Source organism: Schistocerca americana, chromosome 1 (assembly GCF_021461395.2).
Source record: "Schistocerca americana isolate TAMUIC-IGC-003095 chromosome 1, iqSchAmer2.1, whole genome shotgun sequence".
NCBI lineage: Eukaryota > Metazoa > Arthropoda > Insecta > Orthoptera > Acrididae > Schistocerca > Schistocerca americana.
The window spans coordinates 128803673-128829375 of record NC_060119.1 but is presented as its reverse complement, the minus strand read 5'-3'; the positions used below and the strand labels follow the sequence as shown (position 1 = coordinate 128829375).

At 44.3% G+C, this 25703-nt stretch overlaps 1 protein-coding gene across 1 annotated transcript in view; it reads right to left on the bottom strand.

Annotated features, from left to right (window-relative positions):
• The window catches only part of LOC124605649 (angiopoietin-related protein 6-like), a 941284-nt gene that overhangs the window by 341498 nt on the left and 574083 nt on the right, over positions 1-25703 (bottom strand). Inside the window, exon 3 of the mRNA XM_047137517.1 lies at positions 13734-13935. Within this exon, the coding sequence (XP_046993473.1) occupies positions 13734-13935 (202 nt within the window). The remainder of the gene's footprint in view (positions 1-13733; positions 13936-25703) is intronic.

Genomic DNA, 25703 nt, shown 5'->3' with positions numbered 1-25703 from the left:
ATCAATGTGGCCACATACATTTCGCTGCATGCATTTTTATCCGCCAGATTTCCTGTAATGTGCTTCCCAACTTCAGGTGGTTCACAATAGCTGCGCCATAAAGGGCTATTGTCTCTGAGCATCAAGGAATTACTGCATCCTGTAGACTGAATATTGAGCTAAGGACTTTTTTCACCACTGCCCTGAAGAATGTTTAGTATTTTGAACCCCAGTTTTCAGTTTTTTGGACTTGGTCCACTTTTGCTCCGAGCCTTCTTATGTGTCCCGGATAAAACGTTTGAAAAAAAAAAAAGCACCAGGAGAGCCAACGCTTTTACCTACAAAGGAGTTTTGGCAATGGAAAAACAATTTAAAAATTCGGACATCTAAAATACAAACTATTGGAAAAGCACTAAATTTTGCACCCACTGACTTCCGCGTATTCATACATCGAAAGATTATTTATTTATTTATTTACAAGTGGTAAGGGCCTCATCGACCATACGCCTTCTCTACAAACCTCTTCCATTTCCTTCTGTTGTGTGCACTGTTTTTCCATTCAGTGTTCGGTTCATCTCAGTTGTGTCCTCCTGGATGTTATCTCTCCACCTATTTCTGGGTCTTCCTCTTCCTCTCGTTCCATCTATTGTTCTTCCGAATAATATTTTAGGTTGTCTGTTTTCTGTCATTCTTGCTATGTGGCTTGCCCTGTTCAACTTTCTCTTATTTAGCACATCTACGATGTTACGGTGTTAATACAGTTATCTTAATTCTTCATTTTTTTCTCCTCCATTCCATGTTATCTTCATCATACACTGGACCAAAATTTTTCTTAGTGTTTTTCTTTCAAATATTAACAGTTTTTCTTCATCTTTCTTTCTAAATATTGATGCTTCGCATCCGTATAGTGTTACTGGTATAATGGTCGACTGATACAAGCACATTCTGAAATTAGTACTCAGTTGTCTTTAATGTAAGATTTTGATAAAACTAAAGAGTGTTTTGTTCACTGTCGCTAGACGGGCATCTACTTCTATCTTTATTCCATTATTGTTACTAAACAGATTCCCTAAGTACTTGAAGCGGTTAACTGCTTTGAAAGTAAATACATCTACAGCCAAAGGTGCATCATTTTGGTTTTTCTTACTCATGACCAGATATTCTGTATTTTCCTCATTAACATGTAACCCTGCTTTCTCAGCAATTTGGAAATAATTTTGTATGATTTTGATTAATTCTGTTTTGGAACTGCTTATTAATGCTACATCATCTGCATAGGCAAGTCTAGTAATGTTTATCTCCTGCATTTGGATCCCCTGCGGATTAGTTTTTCTAAATTCTCTATCGATCTTCTCTAAGACGGGGTTAAATAAAATAGGTTAAATGGCGTGTCCTTGTCTCAGTCGAGTGAACACCTTAAAATTTTCTGTTTCTCCTACAGGTGTCTTGATGCGACATAAGGTTCCATCTGTACTGATTTAATTAATCTCATTATCTTTGGTGGTATTTCAAATTCTCTCATTATATTTAGAAGTGTCTGTCGGTGTATGCTGTCGTAAGCCTTCTTGAAATCTGCAAATAATTTGTGTACATCTACATTGAATTCCCACGCTTTTCAGTTATCTGTCTTAATCTCAAAAGATGATATAATGCGGATCTATATCTGCGGAAACCGCATTGGTAGTCTCCAATTAATTCTTCAGTAATTGGTATCAGTCTGTTTAATGAGCACGTCGATAGGATTTTATAAGTAACATCCAGTAAAGCAATTCCTCTATAGTTGTCGCACACAAGGGTCTGCAGGTATGGTTTCCGTCTTCCAAATTGTTTCTATTAAAAACTGTAGCTCTACTTCCATTCTTTAATAACTCAGCATATATCTAGTCTTCACCACAAACCTTGTTACTCATTTACTGGTGGGGTGGTAACTTGTACATCGACTGTATCAGGTTCTTCAAATTTAAAGTAAGACTGTGAATCATTGTGGTTGAGTAACGGTGAAAAGTGTGTCTTTCAGTTAGGTAACAGTGAAAAGTGTGCCTTCCATGTTTTTTGTATGTCACTCTTGTTGGTCAATATTTTCTCAAAATGGTTCAAATGGCTCTGAGCACTATGGGACTCAACTGCTGAGGTCATTAGTCCCCTAGAACTTAGAACTAGTTAAACCTAACTAACCTAAGGACATCACAAACATCCATGCCCGAGGCAGGATTCGAACCTGCGACCGTAGCGGTCTTGCGGTTCCAGACTGCAGCGCCTTTAACCGCACGGCCACTTCGGCCGGCCAATATTTTCTCATGCTGGTTCTTTATAAACTGTTCTCTTTTAGTAAATTTACCCAAAAGTTTTTAAATATTTTGATATATCTGCGTTGCTCTGTGGTGCTTGAAATCATCCTCTGCTTCATTTATCATATTGTTGTAGAAATGGTTCAAATGGCTCTGAGCACTATGGGACTTAACTGCTGAGGTCATCAGTCCCCTAGAACTTAGAAACACTTAAACCTAACTAACCTAAGGACATCACACACATCCATGCCCGAGGCAGGATTCGAACCTGCGAACGTAGCGGTCGCGCGGTTCCAGACTGTAGTGTCTAGAACCGCTCGCCCACTCCGGCCGGCATATTGTTGTAGCATTCCATTTTCTCTGGTCTTAGAGTTCGTTGTGTTTCCTGGCGGATTTTGCAATATCTTTCTTTCAGTGTCATATTGTTCCTTTCTGTAATCGACACTTTTCTCGCATTTCTTCTCTCTACAACTTTTTCTTGTCTCTTTTTGCTGAACCAAATTTTGTTAGGTCGTTTTCTTTTCCCTGTAACTTTGCAAGATACTTCCTGAATACTGTTCTTCAGGTGTTTCCATCTGCTTTCGACGTCTTGCTGTTCCCATACATCCAAAGATATATCTGAAAAATCTGATGAATATGGTGAGTAGCAACCTGCAACTGTTCGCTGATGCCACTGTAGTATACGGGGAAGTATCGTCGTTGATTGACTGTAGAAGAATAGACGACGACTTATACAGAATTTCTATTTGGCGCGATAACTGGTAGCTTCCTCTGTGTGTAGAAAAATGTAAGCAACGGAGATGACTAGGAAAAATAATCGTATAATATTCGAGTATAGTACAGGGTGTCCCAAGAAAGAATGACCCGATTTTAAATAGAATTATTTATTAAAAGAAGTACTGAACACCAACAAATTGCATACTAAATTACTCAGAAAAGACAGAACTTTATAAATATCCATCTTAAATGTTCAATATGTCCTCCACTGGCTGCATGGACGACGTCCAGTCGATAGCCGAATTCATCCCAAACCGAGCGTAAGGTGTTCTGTCACTGATGCTACAGCAGCTGATATTCTAGTTTAGTTCATCAATGTTACGAGGTAAGGGAGGAGTGTAAACAAATTGTTTAATGTATCCCCACAGGAAGAAATCACCTGGTGTTAAGTCAGGGGACCTACAGGGTGTTTCAAAAATGACCGGTATATTTGAAACGGCAATAAAAACTAAACGAGCAGCGATAGAAATACACCGTTTGTTGCAATATGCTTGGGACAACAGTACATTTTCAGGCGGACAAACTTTCGAAATTACAGTAGTTACAATTTTCAACAACAGATGGCGCTGCAAGTGATGTGAAAGATATAGAAGACAACGCAGTCTGTGGGTGCGCCATTCTGTACGTCGTCTTTCTGCTGTAAGCCTGTGCTGTTCACAACGTGCAAGTGTGCTGTAGACAACATGGTTTATTCCTTAGAACAGAGGATTTTTCTGGTGTTGGAATTCCACTGCCTAGAACACAGTGTTGTTGCAACGAGACGGAGTTTTCAACGGAGGTTTAATGTAACCAAAGGACCGAAAAGCGATACAATAAAGGATCTGTTTGAAAAATTTCAACGGACTGGGAACGTGACGGATGAACGTGCTGGAAAGGTAGGGCGACCGCGTACGGCAACCACAGAGGGCAACGCGCAGCTAGTGCAGCAGGTGATCCAACAGCGGCCTCGGGTTTCCGTTCGCTGTGTTGCAGCTGCGGTCCAAATGACGCCAACGTCCACGTATCATCTCATGCTCCAGGGTTTACACCTCTATCCATACAAAATTCAAACACGGCAACCCCTCAGCGCCGCTACCATTGCTGCACGAGAGACATTCGCTAACGATATAGTGCACAGGATTGATGACGGCGATATGCATGTGGGCAGCATTGGTTTACTGACGAAGCTTATTTTTACCTGGACGGCTTCGTCAATAAACAGAACTGGCGCATATTGGGAACCGAAAAGCCCCATGTTGCAGTCCCATCGTCCCTGCATCCTCAAAAAGTACTGGTCTGGGCCGCCATTTCTTCCAAAGGAATCATTGGCCCATTTTTCAGATCCGAAACGATTACTGCATCACGCTATCTGGACATTCTTCGTGAATTTGTGGCGGTACAAACCGCCTTAGACAACACTGCGAACACCTCGTGGTTTATGCAAGATGGTGCCCGGCCACATCGCACGGCCGACGTCTTTAATTTCCTGAATGAATATTTCGATGATCGTGTGATTGCCTTGGGCTATCCGAAACATATAGAAGGCGGCGTGGATTGGCCTCCCTATTCGCCAGACATGAACCCCTGTGACTTCTTTCTGTGGGGCACTTGAAAGACCAGGTGTACCGCCAGAATCCAGAAACAATTGAACAGCTGAAGCAGTACATCTCATCTGCATGTGAAGCCATTCCGCCAGACACGTTGTCAAAGGTTTCGGGTAATTTCATTCAGAGACTACGCCATATTATTGCTACGCATGGTGGATATGTGGAAAATATCGTACTATAGAGTTTCCCAGACCGCAGCGCCATCTGTTGTTGAAAATTGTAACTACTGTAATTTCGAAAGTTTGTCTGCCTGAAAATGTACTGTTGTCCCAAGCATATTGCAACAAACGGTGTATTTCTATCGCTGCTCGTTTAGTTTTTATTGCCGTTTCAAATATACTGGTCATTTTTGAAACACCCTGTAGGAGGCCAAGAGTGTAAGGCCTGGTCTCGCAGTCCTGTACGCCCTATCCAATGTTGACATTGAGGAAACTACGCATGTTGTTGTGCCAGTGTGGTGGTGCTCCATCTTGCTGATAGATGAAATTGTCAGAGTCAAGTTACGGGAATAACCAGTCCCATAGCGTTGCAAGTTATGATTGTGCTGTTACGGTTTCTTCCTCAAAAAAGTAGGGCCCATAAACCTTGCTTTGCGAAACAGCACAAAAAACATTCACTTTTGGTGAATCACGTTCGTGCTGAATAGTTTCATGAGGATTTTCGAGCCCCCATCTATTCACATTATGACGGTGAACCTTACTGCTAATATGGAAAGTTGCCTCATCGCTGAATATGAACTGTGACATCAAAGTGTCATCTTTCATGTCCTATAGAATAGCATTGCTGAAGTCCACTCGCTTCACTTTGTATCTCGAAGAGCTTGTACCAGTAGTAATAGGTATGATTTGAGGGCTAAACAACACCGTAACACACGCCACACTGTCATGAGTCGTAACGCAAGTTCTCGGCTAGCACGACGCGTGGACTTATTGAAGCTCTCCTCAAATGCTCAATTGTTTGTTCAATTGTTTGTTCAGGAATGCGTGACTGGCCAGGACTTTTGTCTTTACAGAGGCACCCTGTTTCTTCAAGCTGTTTATACCACCGTCGAATGTTCTTTGGTGATGGTGGTTTAGCACGAAATCGAATATGACACGCCCACTGATTGAATACGACTAAATTCAATAACACAATAAATCTTCTGTTGCGCAGACGCCATATTGCGCGAGACTGGCTGCACGCTCCAGGTCAGCGCTCGTAGCGACATCCAGCGGATTTTTTCTGAAACCATAGACCATGCCGATTACATCTAGCGCTGTTTCAGTTACCTAGTAACACTTGTCTCAATATTATTACAAGTTAAAATCGGGTCATTCTTTTTGGGACACCTTGTATTATTGGTGTGCTGCTTGTCACAGCCACGTAGATTAAAAATTTAGGTGAATCGTTGCAGAGCGACATGAAATGGAACGAGCACACAAGGATGGTGGTAGGGAAGGCGAGTGGGCGACTTCGGTTCATTCGGAGAGTCTTAGGAACGTATAGCTCATCCATAAAGGAGGCTGCCTATAGAACACTTTTTTTTCCTCTTGCTCCATTGGAGGGTGGAATGGGAAAGGAAATAACCATCAGTTGCGCATGGTACCCTCCACCAGGCACCATACAGTGGTTTGCAGAGTTTATGTGTAGGTGTAGATCTAGATGAGCTGTTTGGATCCAGTGTGTTAGGTTACTGCACCCGTAGAAGGGTAACTTACATATCTTCTAGAACTGCACTACTGACGTGAAATCTACTCACGTGGAAAAAGTTGGAAAAAAGAAAGAAAACATATGTTCGAGCAAAGAAATATTCTTTCTTTGCCAGATCGTAAACATTCAGTCTTGGTCTTGTAAGTCCAAACTAAATGGAAGGAAGATTTCTGTGTCATTAGAAGCGGAGTGTAAATTTAGATTGAACAAGAATGGGAAAAGGTACTGACCATTACCTCGTTGGCGTCATCAATGCAGCACTCGGGCAACGGAAAACTCGTATCCGAATAAGCGGGAGTAGATGCGAACCCGATTCTGGCGTGGTAGCTCAGCGCGTTTGGAAAGGGAGCTGTCCAGCTACATCCTTGGAGAATTTTACATACTGGCAATGCGATCACACCTTGGAAAAATTTATTGACAGTTATGCATTCCGTTCTACAGAGTCTGAGAATGATCTTTGTGCCAAAAAGTCTTGATATGAACGTGACAGTAAACAGAACATCATATTAGTCTCCTCCAACGGCTTAGCCCACGAACTTTCAGGTATGAATTTCAAATTTTGTTTCTACAGTATATTTCACAAAACAAATAACTTGCATTTCATCAAAACGTAAGCACGTGATGTGCAAAATGGGAAATCTTTTGGCATATACTTTTGGGTATAGTGGATACAGATTTCCATCCATGTACACAAAAAGTTTCTCTCAATAAAAAAAAAAAACTCTGTTCAGAAATCTCCCGTTTCTGTAAATAAATGCAAACTACCCTTCTGGTGATCTCATACTTTGCATTTTACGGCTATCGCGATTCGCGATAAACTGCATTGCGCAAATAAACGTTCTGTAACGAAGACTGAAACTTGAAGTTACTCCACTCTCCCAGTTTCCTTAAAGAATGATTAAGAAACGCGGCAGGTTACTATATGCAGTCAACAACATTCTTATTTCCTGGAAGCCTCCGAAGGTTTCGCCCTTGGCGTCATCGTGCCTAATATAGAGGAACGTGTTTTCTTGGCTTTATAACCTATTTTTCTCAAGCTGTCATCTACAAAGCAACCCTTTTTATGCTTGGTACTTGACCAATTACGTGTCGTGCGATCGTTAGCATTCACTTCGGCTATTTAATTACCCGTAGCGCTTTGATAAATGACTTAAATCTCCGGTAGCTGTCGTCACATGGTAGAAATAATTGAATCCCCTAACTTATGAGATCACCTGTTACAAGGCAGAACCGAGTTTTTTCACTGAGCCCTCCACATCTGGCACTTCGCTCATTCACTTTCTTTCGTTGAATAAGCACGTATAAGGGGAAAAAATTAAAGATTTTTTGAAAGATTATTAAGAGATAGGAATATGTCCCCATAGGTCCCACTCATGAAGCCGTTTCATTCTGTTATGCTTCCAAACAGCAAACAATAAAATTAATGATATCCGAGTGTCTTACGGTGCCAGATACTATCATGCTTCAAAGTATTCGAATGACCTGAATTACTTTCCGCCTGATCTGTATGTAAGGCACATATTGTAAATGCCTTGCAACTACAGTCGTTTAACTATAAAAAATGTTTACTACAAGAAACCACCAGAGAACTTTGCTCTGCTCTGTATGGCAATCAGTCCAGATGCAAATTACTACTATGGTGACGAAAATATCCAGAAACCCATTATTACAGTCGACACAGTTTTTAACACTTCTAAACTCAAATTTATTACAATAAATAACATCTCAAAAGGCAAGTTCTAACTTCAAATTATTGTTGTTGTGGTCTTCAGACCAAAGACTAGTTTGATGCAGCTCTCCATTGTCATGTATCCTGTGCACGCCTCTTCAGCTTCGAATAACTGCTGCAGCCTACACACTTCTGAATCTGCTTACCGTATTCACCTCTTTGTCTCCCTCTACCATTATACCCTCCCCCCCCCCCCACGCTTCCCTCCAGTACTAAATTCGTGATCCCTTGATGCCACAAAACGTGTTCTACCAACCGATCCCTTCTTCTAGTCAAGTTGTTCCACAAATTCCTCTCCTCCCCAATTCTATTCAATACATTCTCATTAGTTACATGATCCACCCATCTAATCTTCGGCATTCTTCTGTAGCACCACATTCCAGAAACTGTTTTATCTTCCACTTTTCAATTCCATACATAACTATACTACAGACAAATACCTTCAGAAAAGAATTCTTAACACTTAAATCTATATTCGATGTTAACAAATTCCTCATCTTCAGAAACGCTTTCCTTGCCATTGCCAGTCTACATTTTATATCCTCTCTACTTCGACCATTATCAGTTATCTTGCTGCCCAAATAGCAAAACTCATATACTACTTTCAGAGTATCGTTTCCTAATCACATTATCTCACCATCACCTGATTTAATTTGACTACTTTCCATTATCCTTGGTTTGCTTTTTTTGATGTTCATTTTACATCCTCCTTTCAAGACACTGTCCATTTCGTTCAACTGCTCTTACACTCCTTTGCTATCTCTGACAGAATTACAATGTCATCTGCAAAGCTCAAAGTTTTTATTTCTTCGCCATATGGACTTTTATTCCTACTCCAAATTTTCTTTGCTCTCCCTCACCGCTTGCTCAATGTACCGACTGAATAACATAGGGGACAGGCTCCAATCCTGCCCCACTCCTGGTCTCGACCACTGCTTTCCTTCATGCCCCTCGATTCTTATGTCATCTGTTTGTTGTACTAGTTATAAATAGCCTTTCGGTGCCTGTGTTTTAGCTCTACTACCTTCAGAATTTCAAGGAGAGTCTTCCAGCCAACATTCCCAGAAGCTTTCTCTAAGTTTACAAATGCTATAGACGTAGGTTTGCCTTTCCTTAACCTATCCTCTAAAATAAATCGTAGAGTCAGTATCGCTTCGCGTGTGTCTCCATTTTTCCGAAATCCAAACAGGCGTCACTGGATACTGATACGGAGGGGCATGTGGTCAGCACACCGCTCTCCCGAAGCCGTTGTCAGTCGTCGTGACCGGTGCTGCTACTTCTCAGGGAAGTAGCTCGTCAAGGGCTGAGTGCACCTCTCTTGCCAACAGCCCGTGGCAGACACGGGCGGTGACCGATCCAAGTACTAGCCAAGCACGACAGCGCTTCACTCCTCTGATCTGACAGGAGCCGGTGTTACCACGGCGGCAAGGCCAGCTCAAATACATTTACTGCAAAACCCAGTCCTGGCATCCAATATCCCACTCACTTGTAACCAGGCATCCCGCTGCAGGTACCCTGCTGCGCCATTACATCCATACCCCACCTTCTACGCACCTTAATGCTTTTATCCATACTCTCCCATCAGAAGTCCAACCAACTCCGTCCACCCGACGATGAAATTCGTCCCATTATATACAGTTCTTTCAATCCTTAGCCACAACGCCCCAGCTCACACCTCCCTTCCATTTTCTGCCCTCTATCTTCCTCCTCCTCAACTACTTTTAGATGCTACTTACGGCTCCACATGGCCCCATAGAAGTACACATTTTAGCTTCATCATGAACACATCCATTTTCATTCACCACCAGCATCACCATTGTAACATAGAATCATTAGTCATTAATAATTATATTTTAACTGTAGAACACAATCAACTAAAAAGTCTTGAGAGTCGCACATATGTCCACCAAAGTGTATTTAAGAAAATTACATTTTTTAATCTGCTTTTTATATACACTCCTGGAAATGGAAAATAGAACACATTGACACCGGTGTGTCAGACCCACCATACTTGCTCCGGACACTGCGAGAGGGCTGTACAAGCAATGATCACACGCACGGCACAGCGGACACACCAGGAACCGCGGTGTTGGCCGTCGAATGGCGCTAGCTGCGCAGCATTTGTGCACCGCCGCCGTCAATGTCAGCCAGTTTGCCGTGGCATACGGAGCTCCATCGCAGTCTTTAACACTGGTAGCATGCCGCGACAGCGTGGACGTGAAACGTATGTGCTGTTGACGGACTTTGAGCGAGGGCGTATAGTGGGCATGCGGGAGGCCGGGTGGACGTACCGCCGAAATGCTCAACACGTGGGGCGTGAGGTCTCCACAGTACATCGATGTTGTCGCCAGTGGTCGGCGGAAGGTGCACGTGCCCGTCGACCTGGGACCGGACCGCAGCGACGCACGGATGCACGCCAAGACCGTAGGATCCTACGCAGTGCCGTAGGGGACCGCACCGCCACTTCCCAGCAAATTAGGGACACTGTTGCTCCTGGGGTATCGGCGAGGACCATTCGCAACCGTCTCCATGAAGCTGGGCTACGGTCCCGCACACCGTTAGGCCGTCTTCCGCTCACGCCCCAACATCGTGCAGCCCGCCTCCAGTGGTGTCGCGACAGGCGTGAATGGAGGGACGAATGGAGACGTGTCGTCTTCAGCGATGAGAGTCGCTTCTGCCTTGGTGCCAATGATGGTCGTATGCGTGTTTGGCGCCGTGCAGGTGAGCGCCACAATCAGGACTGCATACGACCGAGGCACACAGGGCCAACACCCGGCATCATGGTGTGGGGAGCGATCTCCTACACTGGCCGTACACCACTGGTGATCGTCGAGGGGACACTGAATAGTGCACGGTACATCCAAACCGTCATCGAACCCATCGTTCTACCATTCCTAGACCGGCAAGGAAACTTGCTGTTCCAACAGGACAATGCACGTCCGCATGTATCCCGTGCCACCCAACGTGCTCTAGAAGGTGTAATTCAACTACCCTGGCCAGCAAGATCTCCGGATCTGTCCCCCATTGAGCATGTTTGGGACTGGATGAAGCGTCGTCTCACGCGGTCTGCACGTCCAGCACGAACGCTGGTCCAACTGAGGCGCCAGGTGGAAATGGCATGGCAAGCCGTTCCACAGGACTACATCCAGCATCTCTACGATCGTCTCCATGGGAGAATAGCAGCCTGCATTGCTGCGAAAGGTGGCCTGTGTCTATGTGCCTGTGGTTCTGTCAGTGTGATCATGTGATGTATCTGACCCCAGGAATGTGTCAATAAAGTTTCCCCTTCCTGGGACAATGAATTCACGGTGTTCTTATTTCAATTTCCAGGAGTGTATATTACAACTTTTGTGATACAGGTTGTTCCGAAATTGTTAATTGCTACAGGAGGTAGAGCATGTCAAAGCAAACCCGTTTCCATATGAAATATATGGTCTCTGAAGTCATCTTGTAAGGTTAGGGAACATTTTGTTAGTGGTGCTGATGTATGGTGTGTCGGTGGCGGTGACTGGGAATGTGTACTCACATTCGATAGCAACAATTCCCATGTTTGGGCACATTAGAATCGAAGAGGTACCCGACCTCGAGTTCATCAACAGCGATTAGGTTTTAATGTGTGGGGCTGAGTTTTCGGTTATAGGTTGATTGGACCATACATTCACCCATTTTACCTCAATGGAGGAGACATCGCATATTCATGGAATATGTGTGGAACATGTGTTGCCAGAAGAGATGGAGGATGTACCTCTGAATGTGCTGCCAGCACGATGGGAAGCCAGCCCATTTCAGCATTGTTGTGAGGGACCATCTGAGAGCCACGTTCGGCAACCGATGGATCAGCCGACGTGACGCTGTGGCCTAGCCACACAGGTCACCTGATCTCAAGTGTCTGGATTTCTTCCTCTGGGGGCAAATAGTGTTTGTAGCCACAGACCCCGTCGCTGGAATAGCCATCGCTGCTGGTACCATTGCAAACATGCTAGCCATCTTCGAACGGGCATGACAGTCAACGGTCCGATCCATACAGGCCAACGGTCGCGCATTCGTGCAGTTTCTGTTAATTCCACTGCTGTAATTAGCGTGCTGAACTACCTTTTGTGTAAATCGTCCCCAACATCGGAAATTCCTGTCAGGGACCATACATACCATAACAGCATTTTTTTGTTTTGATGTTCTCTACCTAATGTGTTAATTTGAACGAGCAGTTTCGTATACCCCTGTATACGCACAACGTTTGTCTGAAGAGCACTTTTACAAAGGAAACAAAAACACACGGATGTCATTTGCCACTTGACAATGGCCGAGCGGCACCCTACTGAAAGCTCGCGGATATATTTCAGAATCGACATCATGTAACACGTTAGGCTGCTTGTCAATTTTTTCACACACAGTTATCCACCAACTGTTGTACGCAGGTCATGGACATAGGAAAATTTTACCAGGTAACGATGTTCGAAAAATGTTGTAAAAATACACGTAATATTTAGAAACTTCCGCTAAGAGTTACATACATAAATAAAGAAACACAGTCTCAAAAATATGATATTTACCAACAACGTTTGGTAATGCAGAGGTAGGTACATGGAGTGTCAAGAGGAGAGGACTGTCAAAGGAATACACAAAATAAAACGTCAAACAATCATGGGCAACCATTAGCCTTAATCATTTCTAATCTGTGAGTGCTGTAGGTTTTTCTAATCAATTAGCCCTCATGAGTTATATTACCTTTGCAACTAGATATCTGGTGAATTTTCGATATATTATTTGTTTTTCAGTTCGAGTTGTTCATTCAAAATGGAATTTATTTCTTTAGACAATGCGAAGAAAATTTCTATCTCTTGTATGAGATCGATGTATCTTCTGTTCCCTGCTCTATGTTAACTTGGGACTCCATGCGTCTATCTCTGCATGACAAAATATTGTTGATAAATATTATATTTCTGACATTGTGTATGTAATTCTTGATATTGACAATACCTTGTAAGTATTGCTTGTATATTTACTACAAGATCCGAAGCCCCTTTCCACCTGAAATTTTTCTGTGTCAATGACGGACGCACAACAGGTGCTGCAAAATGGCGTTTGGCCGAAACCGGTGGCATAATAAAAGATAAACTAAACAGGAGACTACCTTGCCATACGATGTATTCCTGCAGTTTGTAAAAAGCTGTGGCACATAGTCGACCACAGAAGCTATTGTGGATTGTGGATGTAGAACCTTGATGCTGCTGAAGGTCCGAGGATATTTTATTCAGTCATATCTCTTCTAGCCAGTGCATTTATTACACTATCTATCTTTGCCCGTTCACTGACAATAAAGTAAGACAACCAGCTTTTGCATACCCAATCACGAACACTGAAATAATTTGTGGAAGAACAATGTTATGGTAGTACTGGAGTCATCAGTGATCGTGCAAATGTTTATTTTGAAAATAGTTTTTTTTTTTCGGCACAGCAACTCAGAATGAATCACAGACAATGTCGTCCCTCAGTGATTGGAGTAAACTGCTGCATGCGTGAAGATAGCCGGTGACGCCCAAACCTGTGGTTTCTTATCGAAATTGTGGGTGACTGCGCTGGAAAACAAACTATCTCCAAAACAAATAAATTTGTTGGAAATTTGAAGTGTTGTCCCTGTAATTGCTCCAGTTGTAGAAACAGGCCTCGCGGGACAGGATAGCGTACCTGGACAGGATGTCGACCTTTTTGTGGAGGATGTTGATCTGCTCGTTCCAGGCGGCCACGTGGAGCTGGAACGTGTCCCAGACGTGGGCGCGCTCCTGCAGGTTCTTCACGTTGCTGTCGATGCTGGACAGCGTGGTCGCCGTCGTCACCATCCGGTGCTCCAGCTTCCCCAGGTACAGCGTGTTGAACTTCTCCAGCGACTCTGCAACAACACGCCGTCTGCTACAGACAACACACTGGTGCGAGCACGTCGTGGTTCATTAGACGGACTTCGGTGAGATTCCAGGGCCGCCTCTGGCGGGGGGGGGGGGGGGGGGGGGTTGGGCGAACGATGCCACCTCCCAAAGCGGCAGGTTTCTGGGGGGCAGCAAAATTTTACGTTTTAGTATGGTTTAAAAAGGATGAGCTAAAAAAGACTGTGAAAGTTTTGCTCAAATAAAGTGGTGTGTGCCACGCGTGGTAGCCGCGCGGTCGTGGGCGCCATGTCACGGATCGCAAGCTCCCCCGGTCGGAGGTTCGAATCCTCCCTCGGGCGTGAGTGTGTGTGTTGCCCTTAGCATGAGTTAGTTTAAGTTAGATTAAGTAGTGTGTAAGCTTAGGGACCGATGACCTCAGCAGTTGTGTTTCACAGGACTTACCACAAATTTCCAAATTTCCAAAGAGGTGTGAAATAAGTTGGAAATACAAATCACACACAAAATCTAATGTCTTATTGGAAACTATCTATGCTATAGAGAAAAAGATGAGAAATGAATCATTGGAATTAATCATTTTGGGCACGTCTTTGAAAATCGCAGTGACAATGGTCCCAACTCAGTTTCTTTCATACGCTTGCACACGCTTCAAATGTACGAATGGAAGTAAAATGAACCGTAAGTCAGCTGGAATTGGTGATTTCTTTATTGTCACAACCGGTATCGCTACATTAAAACAGCATCTTCAGGCGAAAACAGTATCACATTAGTGTACCAAAACGCACTCAACGTTCGTGGTCAAAAATCAAACCCCTGAAGAGGGGAAGTCGTCAAAATAAATAAAACAGGACATCGGGCCGAATACTGCTGCACCCTTGCAACCGCCACAGGTGCGGCAATGTGCTATTCACTGCGATGCCTTACTTTACTCTGACGACTTCCCCTCCTCAGGGGTTTGAGTTTTGACTAAGAACGTTGGAGGCGTCTTGGTGCGCTAATGTAACAGTGTTATAATTCACCTGACGATACTTTTAAAATGCTGCGAAAGCGGTTGTGAAAGCAATCACCAAATACAGCTTCTTGTGGTTCATTTTGCTTCCATTCATTATGAAGTTCAACGGCAGCGGCTGCCCACATTACAAAGTTCTATGTGACTAGAAATTTAGCTGCGTCAGCTTGAAAGCCCCAAAATGAACGAATAACTGTATTACAATGAAATAAAGATATATATGTGAGCATATTATGGCCAAACAGTTACTACACAGCAAACACAAACTCCTACAGCAGTATCTCTAACAAAGGACTTCGTAATAAATGAATAAATAAGGAGTAAGTAAAATAAGCATTGCCTGTCACATGCCATAGCTTTTTTAATCCAGTCATTGTGATTAAGCGGCGCTTACACGTTGATAGATGGATAGTGTCCTTCCCTTAGCATTCCGTCTCCTTTCGGTTTACCGCTAACACCATTTACATTGCTATTACTCTTCTTCTTGCTACGCTTCTTTAAATTATTTTTATACTTTCTGTAACTTCTTCTACGTGTTCGGTCATTGTCTTTTCTTCTTCAGCGTTGAAGCTACAATGAATAGACAGTAACATTAAGATCATACGGGAAAAACCTAACAAATATTATTTTGGAGTTGAAGCATCTTAACTGCAGTGCATGAACTGTTCATCCACTTTCGTCGTATTTCACACTATTGGCGTTCGAACAACTATATTTAGGATTTAATTGTCACTTTTCGCTACACTAAATGAAAGTGCTTCCCAAACTGCGTTTTTTGAGCTATAAATCGTGGCCGTGTCTTGTCGTAAAACACTCCTTCTCGAGATCATATAATAGCCATTTTTCCTTTCGTACTACGGTCACGCTAAATATGCACTGGCGATTTACATTTTCCTTTTTCAAGAAATGAAGCATTTATACGTAAGTCACTCTCGGTCTCATGAAGTTCCACTTTGTACATTAGAAGTGACGGTCTTAACGTCGACAGTTTGGTATTCAGCTTTCCTGGTTGCTAAAGGTCTCGCATCGCACGTCCACCCCTGCTGAAGGAACAACGAAAAATTAACATATTTTAGTTATATACTCTGCGAGTGGCATAATTTTAGTTGATATAATTAATTTTGGATCTGTAACTCAAAATGTATTACAGCGTGAAAGTTTCACTTTTGTTTGACTGAATGGTTCTGGTCTTAAAGACGCATTCACGTCAAAAAGACGTGTGATATGTGAAAATAAGACGTCATGTGTGAATGAGATTGTGAAGAAGGTTGACTATATCTGAAAATAGGGGGGGGGGGGGGGGCAGGTGGGGTGGGAGGAAGGAACGGCGCTTGAAATTTTCGTACGGGGCAGCAAAATCCCTAGAGCCCGCCCTGGCTGAAACGAGGTGTGATAGTCTCATGTGCTGCAGTTGGTGACTCAAATTTTCCGTATGTATTTTACTTCTCGTTCTGTCCTTGTTGTTGCTTTGGTTGGGGCATTCTGGAGCACTAAGGTTTCAAAAAAATGGCTCTGAGCACTATGGAATTTAACTGATGAGGCCATCAGTCCCCTAGAACTTAGAACTACTTAAACCTAACTAACCTTAGGACATCATGAATTATGAATCACCTCGAAGGGAACGATCTATTGATACGTAATCAGTATGGTTTCAGAAAACATCGTTCTTGTGCAACGCAGCTAGCTCTTTATTCGCACGAAGTAATGGCCGCTATCGACAGGGGATCTCAAGTTGATTCCGTATTTCTAGATTTCCGGAAAGCTTTTGACACCGTTCCTCACAAGCGACTTCTAATCAATCTGCGGGCCTATGGGGTATCGTCTCAGTTGTGCGACTGGATTCGTGATTTCCTGTCAGGAAGGTCGCAGTTCGTAGTAATAGACGGCAAATCATCGAGTAAAACTGAAGTGATATCAGGTGTTCCCCAGGGAAGCGTCCTGGGACCTCTGCTGTTCCCGATCTATATAAATGACCTGGGTGACAATCCGAGCAGTTCTCTTAGGTTGTTCGCAGATGATGCTGTAATTTACCGTCTAGTAAGGTCATCCGAAGACCAGTATCAGTTGCAAAGCGATTTAGAAAAGATTGCTGTATGGTATGGCAGGTGGCAGTTGACGCTAAATAACGAAAAGTGTGAGGTGATCCACATGAGTTCCAAAAGAAATACGTTGGAATTCAATTACTCGATAAATAGTACAATTCTCAAGGCTGTCAATTCAACTAAGTATCTGGGTGTTAAAATTACGAACAACTTCAGTTGGAAAGACCACATAGGTAATATTGTCGGGAAGGCGAGCCAAAGGTTGCGTTTCATTGGCAGGACACTCAGAAGATGCAACAAGTCCACTAAAGAGACAGCTTACACTACACTCGTTCGTCCTCTGTTAGAATATTGCTGCGCGGTAAGGGATCCTTACCAGGTGGGATTGACGGAAGACATCGAAAGGGTGCAAAAAAGGGCAGCTCGTTTTGCATTATCACGTAATAGGGGAGAGAATGTGGCAGATATGATACGCGAGTTGGGATGGAAGTCATTAAAGCAAAGAGGTTTTTCGTCGCGGCGAGATCTATTTACGAAATTTCAGTAACCAACTTTCTCTTCCGAATGCGAAAATATTTTGTTGAGCCCATCCTACATAGGTAGGAATGATCATCAAAATAAAATAGGAGAAATCAGAGCTCGAACAGAAAGGTTGAGGTGTTCGTTTTTCCCGCGCGCTGCTCGGGACTGGAATGGTAGAGATAATATGATTGTGGTTCGATGAACCCTCTGCCAAGCACTTAAATGTGAATTGCAGAGTAATCATGTAGATGTAGATGTAGATGATGTAGATCACACACATCCATGCCCGAGGCAGGCTTCGAACCTGCGATCGTAGCGGTCGCGCGGTTCCAGACTGTAGCGATTAAAACCGCTCGGCCACTCCGGCCTGCCACTAAGGTTTAAGTGTTGGTTTAAGTGTTGAATATACAATATCATATAAAGAAAATTATACTGCTGAATTCAGGCTAATAATGAAGCCTGCAACACATTTTTAAAAAATCGGTATAGGTAAACAGCTAAACATAACGTACTAAGTAATTAGGTGAAAGACAAACTCTCAAAATGTTTTTTGAACATGTTGCCGATACGTTAATTAGCTAAACAGGCGACGAGATACCCACCGACTGTAGTCGCTGTAAATGGCGAAGAACCAGACAGGGGAAGCATTTTGTGTGCTGGAATTTGCCCGTTGTCAATCGGGAGTTAGCATGCAAAGAGCTTTCTGCGGCAAGTTTCGTGACGTACCATCAGATTACAACAGCAGAGTGAAATGGTACAAGAAATCCGAGGAGGATGACTGATTGTGAGATGGAAAACATTAGGGCCGACCGGGACTGTCAGAATAAACAATGGACCGTGTGAGGGACGTGATATTCCGAAATCCCACGAAGTGTGCGGTGTTTTGAACATCACTCAGTCAACGATGTTGAAAATCCCTCGCAACCCATTAAGATGAAAGCCACACAAACTGCAGCTCCTAAAAGAAGTAACCCATGACGACAGATTCCACCTGCAGTGCTGTCCTGATATGCACCACCACCCTAAAAATGACGATTTCGCAAGCAAGCTAATTTTCAGGGACACAGTAACTTTTTCGCCTTCCAGATAAGCTCAGCCGGTACAACACACGCATATGGGGGTCAGAGGATCTACATACAACTGTCGAACACGTCCGTGATTCCGAAAAAGTTTACGTGTCTGTGCCGTGTCCACCAAGACAGTCAACAGTCTTCTTCGCTGAGAGAACTGTCACTCGTATCAAATATATCGGCAGGTTGCTCATGCCACGACTTGAAACTGGCAGCAGGGGTACAACCATTTAAAAAGATGACGCTCCTTGGCGCTAGTCGAGCGGTAACCACGCTTGCTGGACTTACACTTGTGGCGTCACATCGAGGATAACGTTTAGGTTCTACGTCTCCGGATAACCTCTAAAACTTGCACACCGCGTCGCAACAGCTTTTCGGCAGTCCCTACCGTCACTCATCGTATGCTGGTCGTGTATGTGCAGAACTGCGCTGCCGATTAAAAGTGTGTGTCACGTGACGAAGCTTGGATACTTAGAACATTTATAAACAGCGTATAAATGGCTTTGAGAGATTGACTTCCACATACTGTATCATTTATAACCTAGTTTTCGGTCATTTATCTGTACCATTTATTTGAAATGTTAGATGAACTTTACGTTTTATTTGTATGTTAACCAAAAGAAACAAATCCGTCTAGGTACGAGTAGGACTTGCGTACTGATGCTTCCGTACAAATTTACACTACTGGCCATTAAAATAGCTACACCAAGAAGAAATGCAGATGATAAACGAGTATTCATTGGACAGATATATTATACTAGAACTGACATGTGATTACAAAATGGCTCTGAGCACTATGGGACTCAACTGCTGTGGTCAGAAGTCCCCTAGAACTTAGAACTACTTAAACCTAACTAACCTAAGGACAGCACACAACACCCAGCCATCACGAGGCAGAGAAAATCCCTGACCCCGCCGGGAATCGAACCCGGGAACCCGGGCGTGGGAAGCGAGAACGCTACCGCACGACCACGAGATGCGGGCACATGTGATTACATTTTCACGCAATTTGGGTGAATAGATCCTGAGAAATCAGTACCAAGAACAATCACCTCTGGCCGTAATAACGGCCTTGATACGCCTGGGTCTTGAGTCAAACAGAGCTTGGATGGCGTGTACAGGTACAGCTGCCAATGCAGCTTCAACACGATACCACAGTTCATCAAGAGTAGTGACTGGATTATTGTGGCGAGCCAGTTGCTGGGCCACCATTGGCCAGACGTTTTCAATTGGTGAGAGTTCTGGAGAATGTGCTGGCCAGGGCAGCAGTCGAACATTTTCTGTATCCAGAAAGGCCCGTACAGAACCTGAAACATGCGGTCTTGCATTATCCTGCTGAAATGTAGGGTTTCGCAGGGATCGAATGAAGGGTAGAGCCACGGGTCGTAACACTTCTGAAATGTAACGTCCACTGATCAAAGTGCCGTCGATGCGAACAAGAGGTGACCGAGATGTGTAACCAATGGCACCCTATACCATCACGCTGGGTGATACGCCAGTATGGCGATAACGAATACACCCTTCCAATGTGCGTTCACCGCGTTGTCCCCAAACACGGATGCGACTATCATAATGCTGTAAACTGAACCTGGATTCATCCGAAAAAATGACGTTTTCCCATTCGTGCACCTAGGTTCGTCGTTGAGTACAACATCGCAGGCGCTCATGTTTGTGATGCAGCGTCAAGGGTAACCGCAGCCATGGTCTCCGAGCTGATAGTTCATGCTGCTGCAAACGTCGTCGAACTATTCGTGCAGATGGTTGTTGTCTTGCAAACGTCCCCATCTCTTGACTCAGGGATCGAGACGTGGCTGCACGATCCGTTACAGCCATGCGTATAAGATGCCTGTCATCTCGACTGCTAGTGATACGAGGCCGTTGGGGTCCAGCACTTCGTTCCGTATTACCCTCCTGAACCCAGCGATTCCATATTCTGCTAACAGTCATTGGATCTCGACCAACGCGAGCAGCAATGTCGCGATACGATAAACCGCAATCGCGATAGGCTACAATCCGACCTTTATCAAATTCGGAAACGTGGTGGTACGCATTTTTCCTCCTTACACGAGGCATCACAACAACGTTTCAGCAGGCAACGCCGGTCAACTGCTGTTTGTGTATGAGAAATCGGTTGGAAACTTTCCTCATGTCATCACGTTGTAGGTGTCGCCACTGGCGCCAACCTTGTGTGAATGCTCTGAAAAGCTAATCATTTGCATATCACAGCATCTTCATCCTGTCGGTGAATTTCGCGTCTGTAGTACGTCATCTTCGTGGTGTAGCAATTTTAATGGCCAGTAGCCTATTTACGTGCACAGATAGTTTATCCATTCCTGGATCGATAATCTAGACGGCTTTTACCTATTATCGATATCGATACTGGTAAGATACAGCTCTCGGGAATTCCAAGAAAGTAATGTCATCCACATTGTACCGCAGGTCACATGATAATGATAATTTACCCGAAACAGTTCTATAGTGAAAGTAAAAGAAATAAAAGTTAATAACACACGGTAGTGAGCCTGGACACTCCTTATAAATACTTTCAAGAATGTTTTAAGTTTTAATCCACCTGTCATGAAATATGCTATTCAATACCACTTCAACCCCAAGCGAGCTATGTGCCGGACATCCATCATGCTGGAAGTACATCGCCATTCTGTCATGCAGTGAAACATCTTGTAGTAACATCGGTAGAACATTACGTAGGAAATCAGCATACATTGCACCATTTAGATTTCCATCGGTAAAATGGGGGCCAGTTGTCCTTCCTCCCATAATGCCGCACCATACATTAACCCGCCAAGGTCGCTGATGTTCCGCTTGTCGCAGCCATCGTGGATTTTCCGTTGCCCAATAGTGCATATTATGCTGGTTTTGTGTAACTTCGCATTTGCTATCGCAATTTTCCAGGAAGGACTGTGGAGACAATATTGGACTAATTACAGCACGCACAAGGGCATTAAAGCACTCATTCTTCCCGCCGTCCATAGGGAAAGACATTGTAATATAGTGTCCCATAAAGGGGTTTACTCTGTCTGAAAATTAATAAGTTTTACAAAAATAACCAAAAACTATGAATTTTTAAGTCACATAGAGGGTCACGATATTACTATTGATGTTTTGCTGCTGAAGATGTTCTAAACGTCCTACATCTGCAGACAATACAGCGCCTTCAACGCTGGGGAACAGATCGACATATATGTGTTATTGTATTGATATGGATTCATACGCATTCAGAATCACGCCTCTCATGTTACCCTGCGCACGTGGCTCTATGGCGAAGACGATGTCCTTCGGGGTTTCCCACAGATAGAAGTCAAATGGCATTAGATCGGGAGATCCGGATGGAAATTCTACACTTTCTCGTTGGCTTATCCACCTTTAAGAAAATGTTTCCCCCAGGAACCGCCACACGTCGCGATGGGAATGTGATGACGCGCAGTTTTGTTGAAAAAAATAATCTTCGTCTCAGTACAGCTGGTGAACAGATGGTACAATTCATTCCTGCAACACGGTAAGATACTTTACAACCGTCACCGTCACTTGAAAGGAGAATAGCCCTAGAAGTCACTCACTGACATCCCACACCACATTGATAACCCAGGAAGACTGACAGCTCGTTCTTCCATAATATAAAGATTATGTCTTGCCCAGTCCGCCGCCGGTAGCTGAGTGGTCAGCGTGACAGAATGTCAATCCTGAGGGCCCGGGTTCGATTCCCGGCTGGGACGGAGATTTTCTCCGCTCAGGGACTGGGTGTTATGTTGTCCTAATCATCATCATTTCATCACCATCGACGCGAAAGTCGCCGCAGTGGCGTAAAATCCAAAGACTTGCACCAGGCGAACGGTCTATCCGACGGGAGGCCCTAGTCACACGACCTTATTTTTTCTTATCTCTTGCCCAGTACACACAGTTACGGCGATTGAGGGTTCCATTCAGTTTGGAAGTCGTCTCATCAGACCAAACAATGACATCAGTCAGTTGTTCGTCATCGGAAATCTATTTACAAAATTAAAGATGCCGGTCTGGATCGTCCTCATTCATCGCGTAATGCAAGCGTGGAAAGTAGGGTTTCCACTTTTCTCGCTTTAGAATGCAGTGAACAACTGATCTGCTAACACATGATTCAAGCTTAGCTTGCCGTATGGACTTCTTTGGGAATATTGTGAAACCTTGTACTACTGCGTCCATCCCTCTTTCATCCGCTACTGATTTCTTCCTGCCACATCGTCCCTTCTTTAAATCATGCACACTTTCCCCCCTCTCAATTTTGTCGCGTTAATTTCGTTATTGCTACACGTGACGGTGGCGCAATATCAAACTCTGTGTCCCATGGCCTCTGCACTTTTTTCATGGTTTCACATTTCCAATAACACTTAGGATCCACGGTCTTTGTTTCTTCTTGTTATTTATGTGTAGTTGTATTGTATGTATTGTATTGTATGTTAACCGGGGACCTAGAAACGACGGAGAGGCTCCGTCCCCGCCGCAGCCGCAGTGGTCCACAGCCCCACCACGACTACCACAGTCCACATCATCCCTCCGCCGTCCCACACCGAACCCAGGGTTATTGTGCGGTTCGGCCCTTCGTGAGTCACAGTTGCCGCGCGGGTTAGCCGCGTGGTCCGGGACGTCTTGCACAGGCCGCGCGGCCCTTCCTGTCGGAGGTTCGAGTCCTCCTTCGGGCATGGGTGTGTGTGTTGTCCATAGCGTCAGTTAGTTTAAGTAAGATTACGTAGTGTGTAAGACCGATGACCTAAGCAGTTTGGTCCCATAAAATCTTACCACAAATTTACAATTTGAATCACAGTTGCCTCGGCGCCCGTTTTGGATAGCGCCATTTTCCCATGCACGGAATACTTTATCAACGGCGGTACGCGAACTGTTTATAAACTTAGCCGTATCGGAGTTGTATCCACCGTTGCCCCGCAAGCCAACGGTCACCCCCTTTTGGATGTCAGATAAATCGTCCAGTACCGCGCTACGACAACCACTGCACTATCTTCTGGTAAACCTTCCAGGATGTAAGGTCGTGGTCCATGAAACTCTTCAGCTCCTAACGTTTCGTCCAGAGCTGCGCTGGACATCTTCAGAGGGGTGTTTCTCCTCCGACGCGTCAGTCGGGAAGACTCACCGGAGGAGAAACACCCCTCTGAAGATGTCCAGCGCAGCTCTGGACGAAACGTTAGGAGCTGAAGAGTTTCGTGGACCACGACCTTACATCCCGGAAGGTTTACCAGAAGATATGTCATCCGGTCGTGAAAGCCTTCATACTATAACCACTGCACTGTCAGTCGGCAAGACTCACCGGAGGAGAAACAGCCCTTTGAAGATGTCCAGCGCAGCTCTGGACGAAACGTTAGGAGCTGAAGAGTTTCATGGACCACGACCTTACATCCCGGAAGGTTTACCAGAAGATATGTCATCCGGTCGTGAAAGCCTTCATACTATAACCACTGCACTGTCAGTCGGCAAGACTCACCGGAGGAGAAACACCCCTCTGAAGATGTCCAGCGCAGCTCTGGACGAAACGTTAGGAGCTGAAGAGTTTCATGGACCACAACCTTACATCCCGGAAGGTTTACCAGAAGATATGTCATCCGGTCGTGAAAGCCTTCATACTATAACCACTGCACTGTTTTATGCGCTTCCCTGACACGCTGTGCATACCCTACACTGCTGGTGATGCTACCGGCAGTCTGTTAGTGGTTACTGCATGTTGACGTCGATCATAGACGGTGGTCTCATCAAAGAGATTGGAGCGTGTAAAAGTCTATATTTTGGTAACATGTTACTTTGTTAAAATTGATTACCAGTTTCGGCTATAGCGACATCATTTCATTGAAAAGTTACGGCAACTACAGGCAGGCGTGCGGTACTGACTATGCAGCTATGCACCACTACTGTAACTTTTACATCTGATGATGGTTGCAAAGGAAGTGGTAATTAATTTTAATAAGTTGACATGTGACCGAGACATAGACTTCTATATGGAATCATAATATGTGGTATCCATTGCCATGCACTTCACAGTAGTTTGAAATGTACGTAGAAGTAGATTTCCGCAAATCGTGCCGGTCGCGGTTGGCCGAGCGGTTCTAGGCGCTTCAGCCAGGAACCGAGCTGCTACTAAGGTCGCAGGTTCGAATCCTGCCTCGAGCATGGGTGTGTGTGATGTCCTTAAGTTAGTTAGGTTTAAGTAGTTCTAAGCCTAGGACACTGCTGACCTCAAATGGTAAGTCCCATAGTGCTTAGAGCCATTGAAACCATTTTAACCGTAATTCGTTTCAAGCTAATATCCGAATGTTCGCTTTGAAAATGCCCCGTCTGATTTCTTTGCGATACTTGTCTTACCCGTGGTTGTTCAGAAATGGCTCCGAGCACTATAGGACTTAACTGCTAAGGTCATCAGTCCCCTAGAACTTAGAACTACTTAAACCTAACTAACCTAAGGACATCACACACTTCCATGACCCAGGCAGGATTCGAACCTGCGACCGTAGTGGTCGCGCGGTTCCAGAGTGTAGCGCCTAGAATCGCTCGGCCACCTCGGCCGGCCCCGTGGTTGTGCTCTGTCTCTAATGACGTCTTCTTTAATGGGACGTTAAATCCTAATTTTGCTTCTTTCCATCTCCGGGACTCGAACTACCTCGAGATCGATCACCACCGCATTTGCAAGATTTAGCAGTGTCAGCAGCGAATGAACTGGACTGCGTGGATTTCATTATGTAAATGTAGACATCTGCAGCATAACCGAGTAACGGTATAACTAAGTGACAGGTATGAAAATGCGATAAAACGTCGTAAAACATAGTATTAGCGCCTCTGGTTCCAGGGGGACGCTAATATTTCACAGGAGGAAAAACCAGCACCACCTCATAAATGGCCCGTCCCACGCTTACTTGAGGCGTAATCTGCAGTAGCTCATCTACTCCCCGTATTGTGCCTTACTAAGTCTTCTGAGAAGTCCACTTCAATCCCTGAATTACGTGTTCTAAAAAGGCTGTAGCGTACTAGCAAGGCGACTCTTGCGTTGTTATTATTTTTTTTTTTCTTTCTTGCCCTCCTCCTGTGTGTGAATAATTTTGCCGCTAATCGCATAAGTCGTTCGTGAGCGGCGGAAAGAT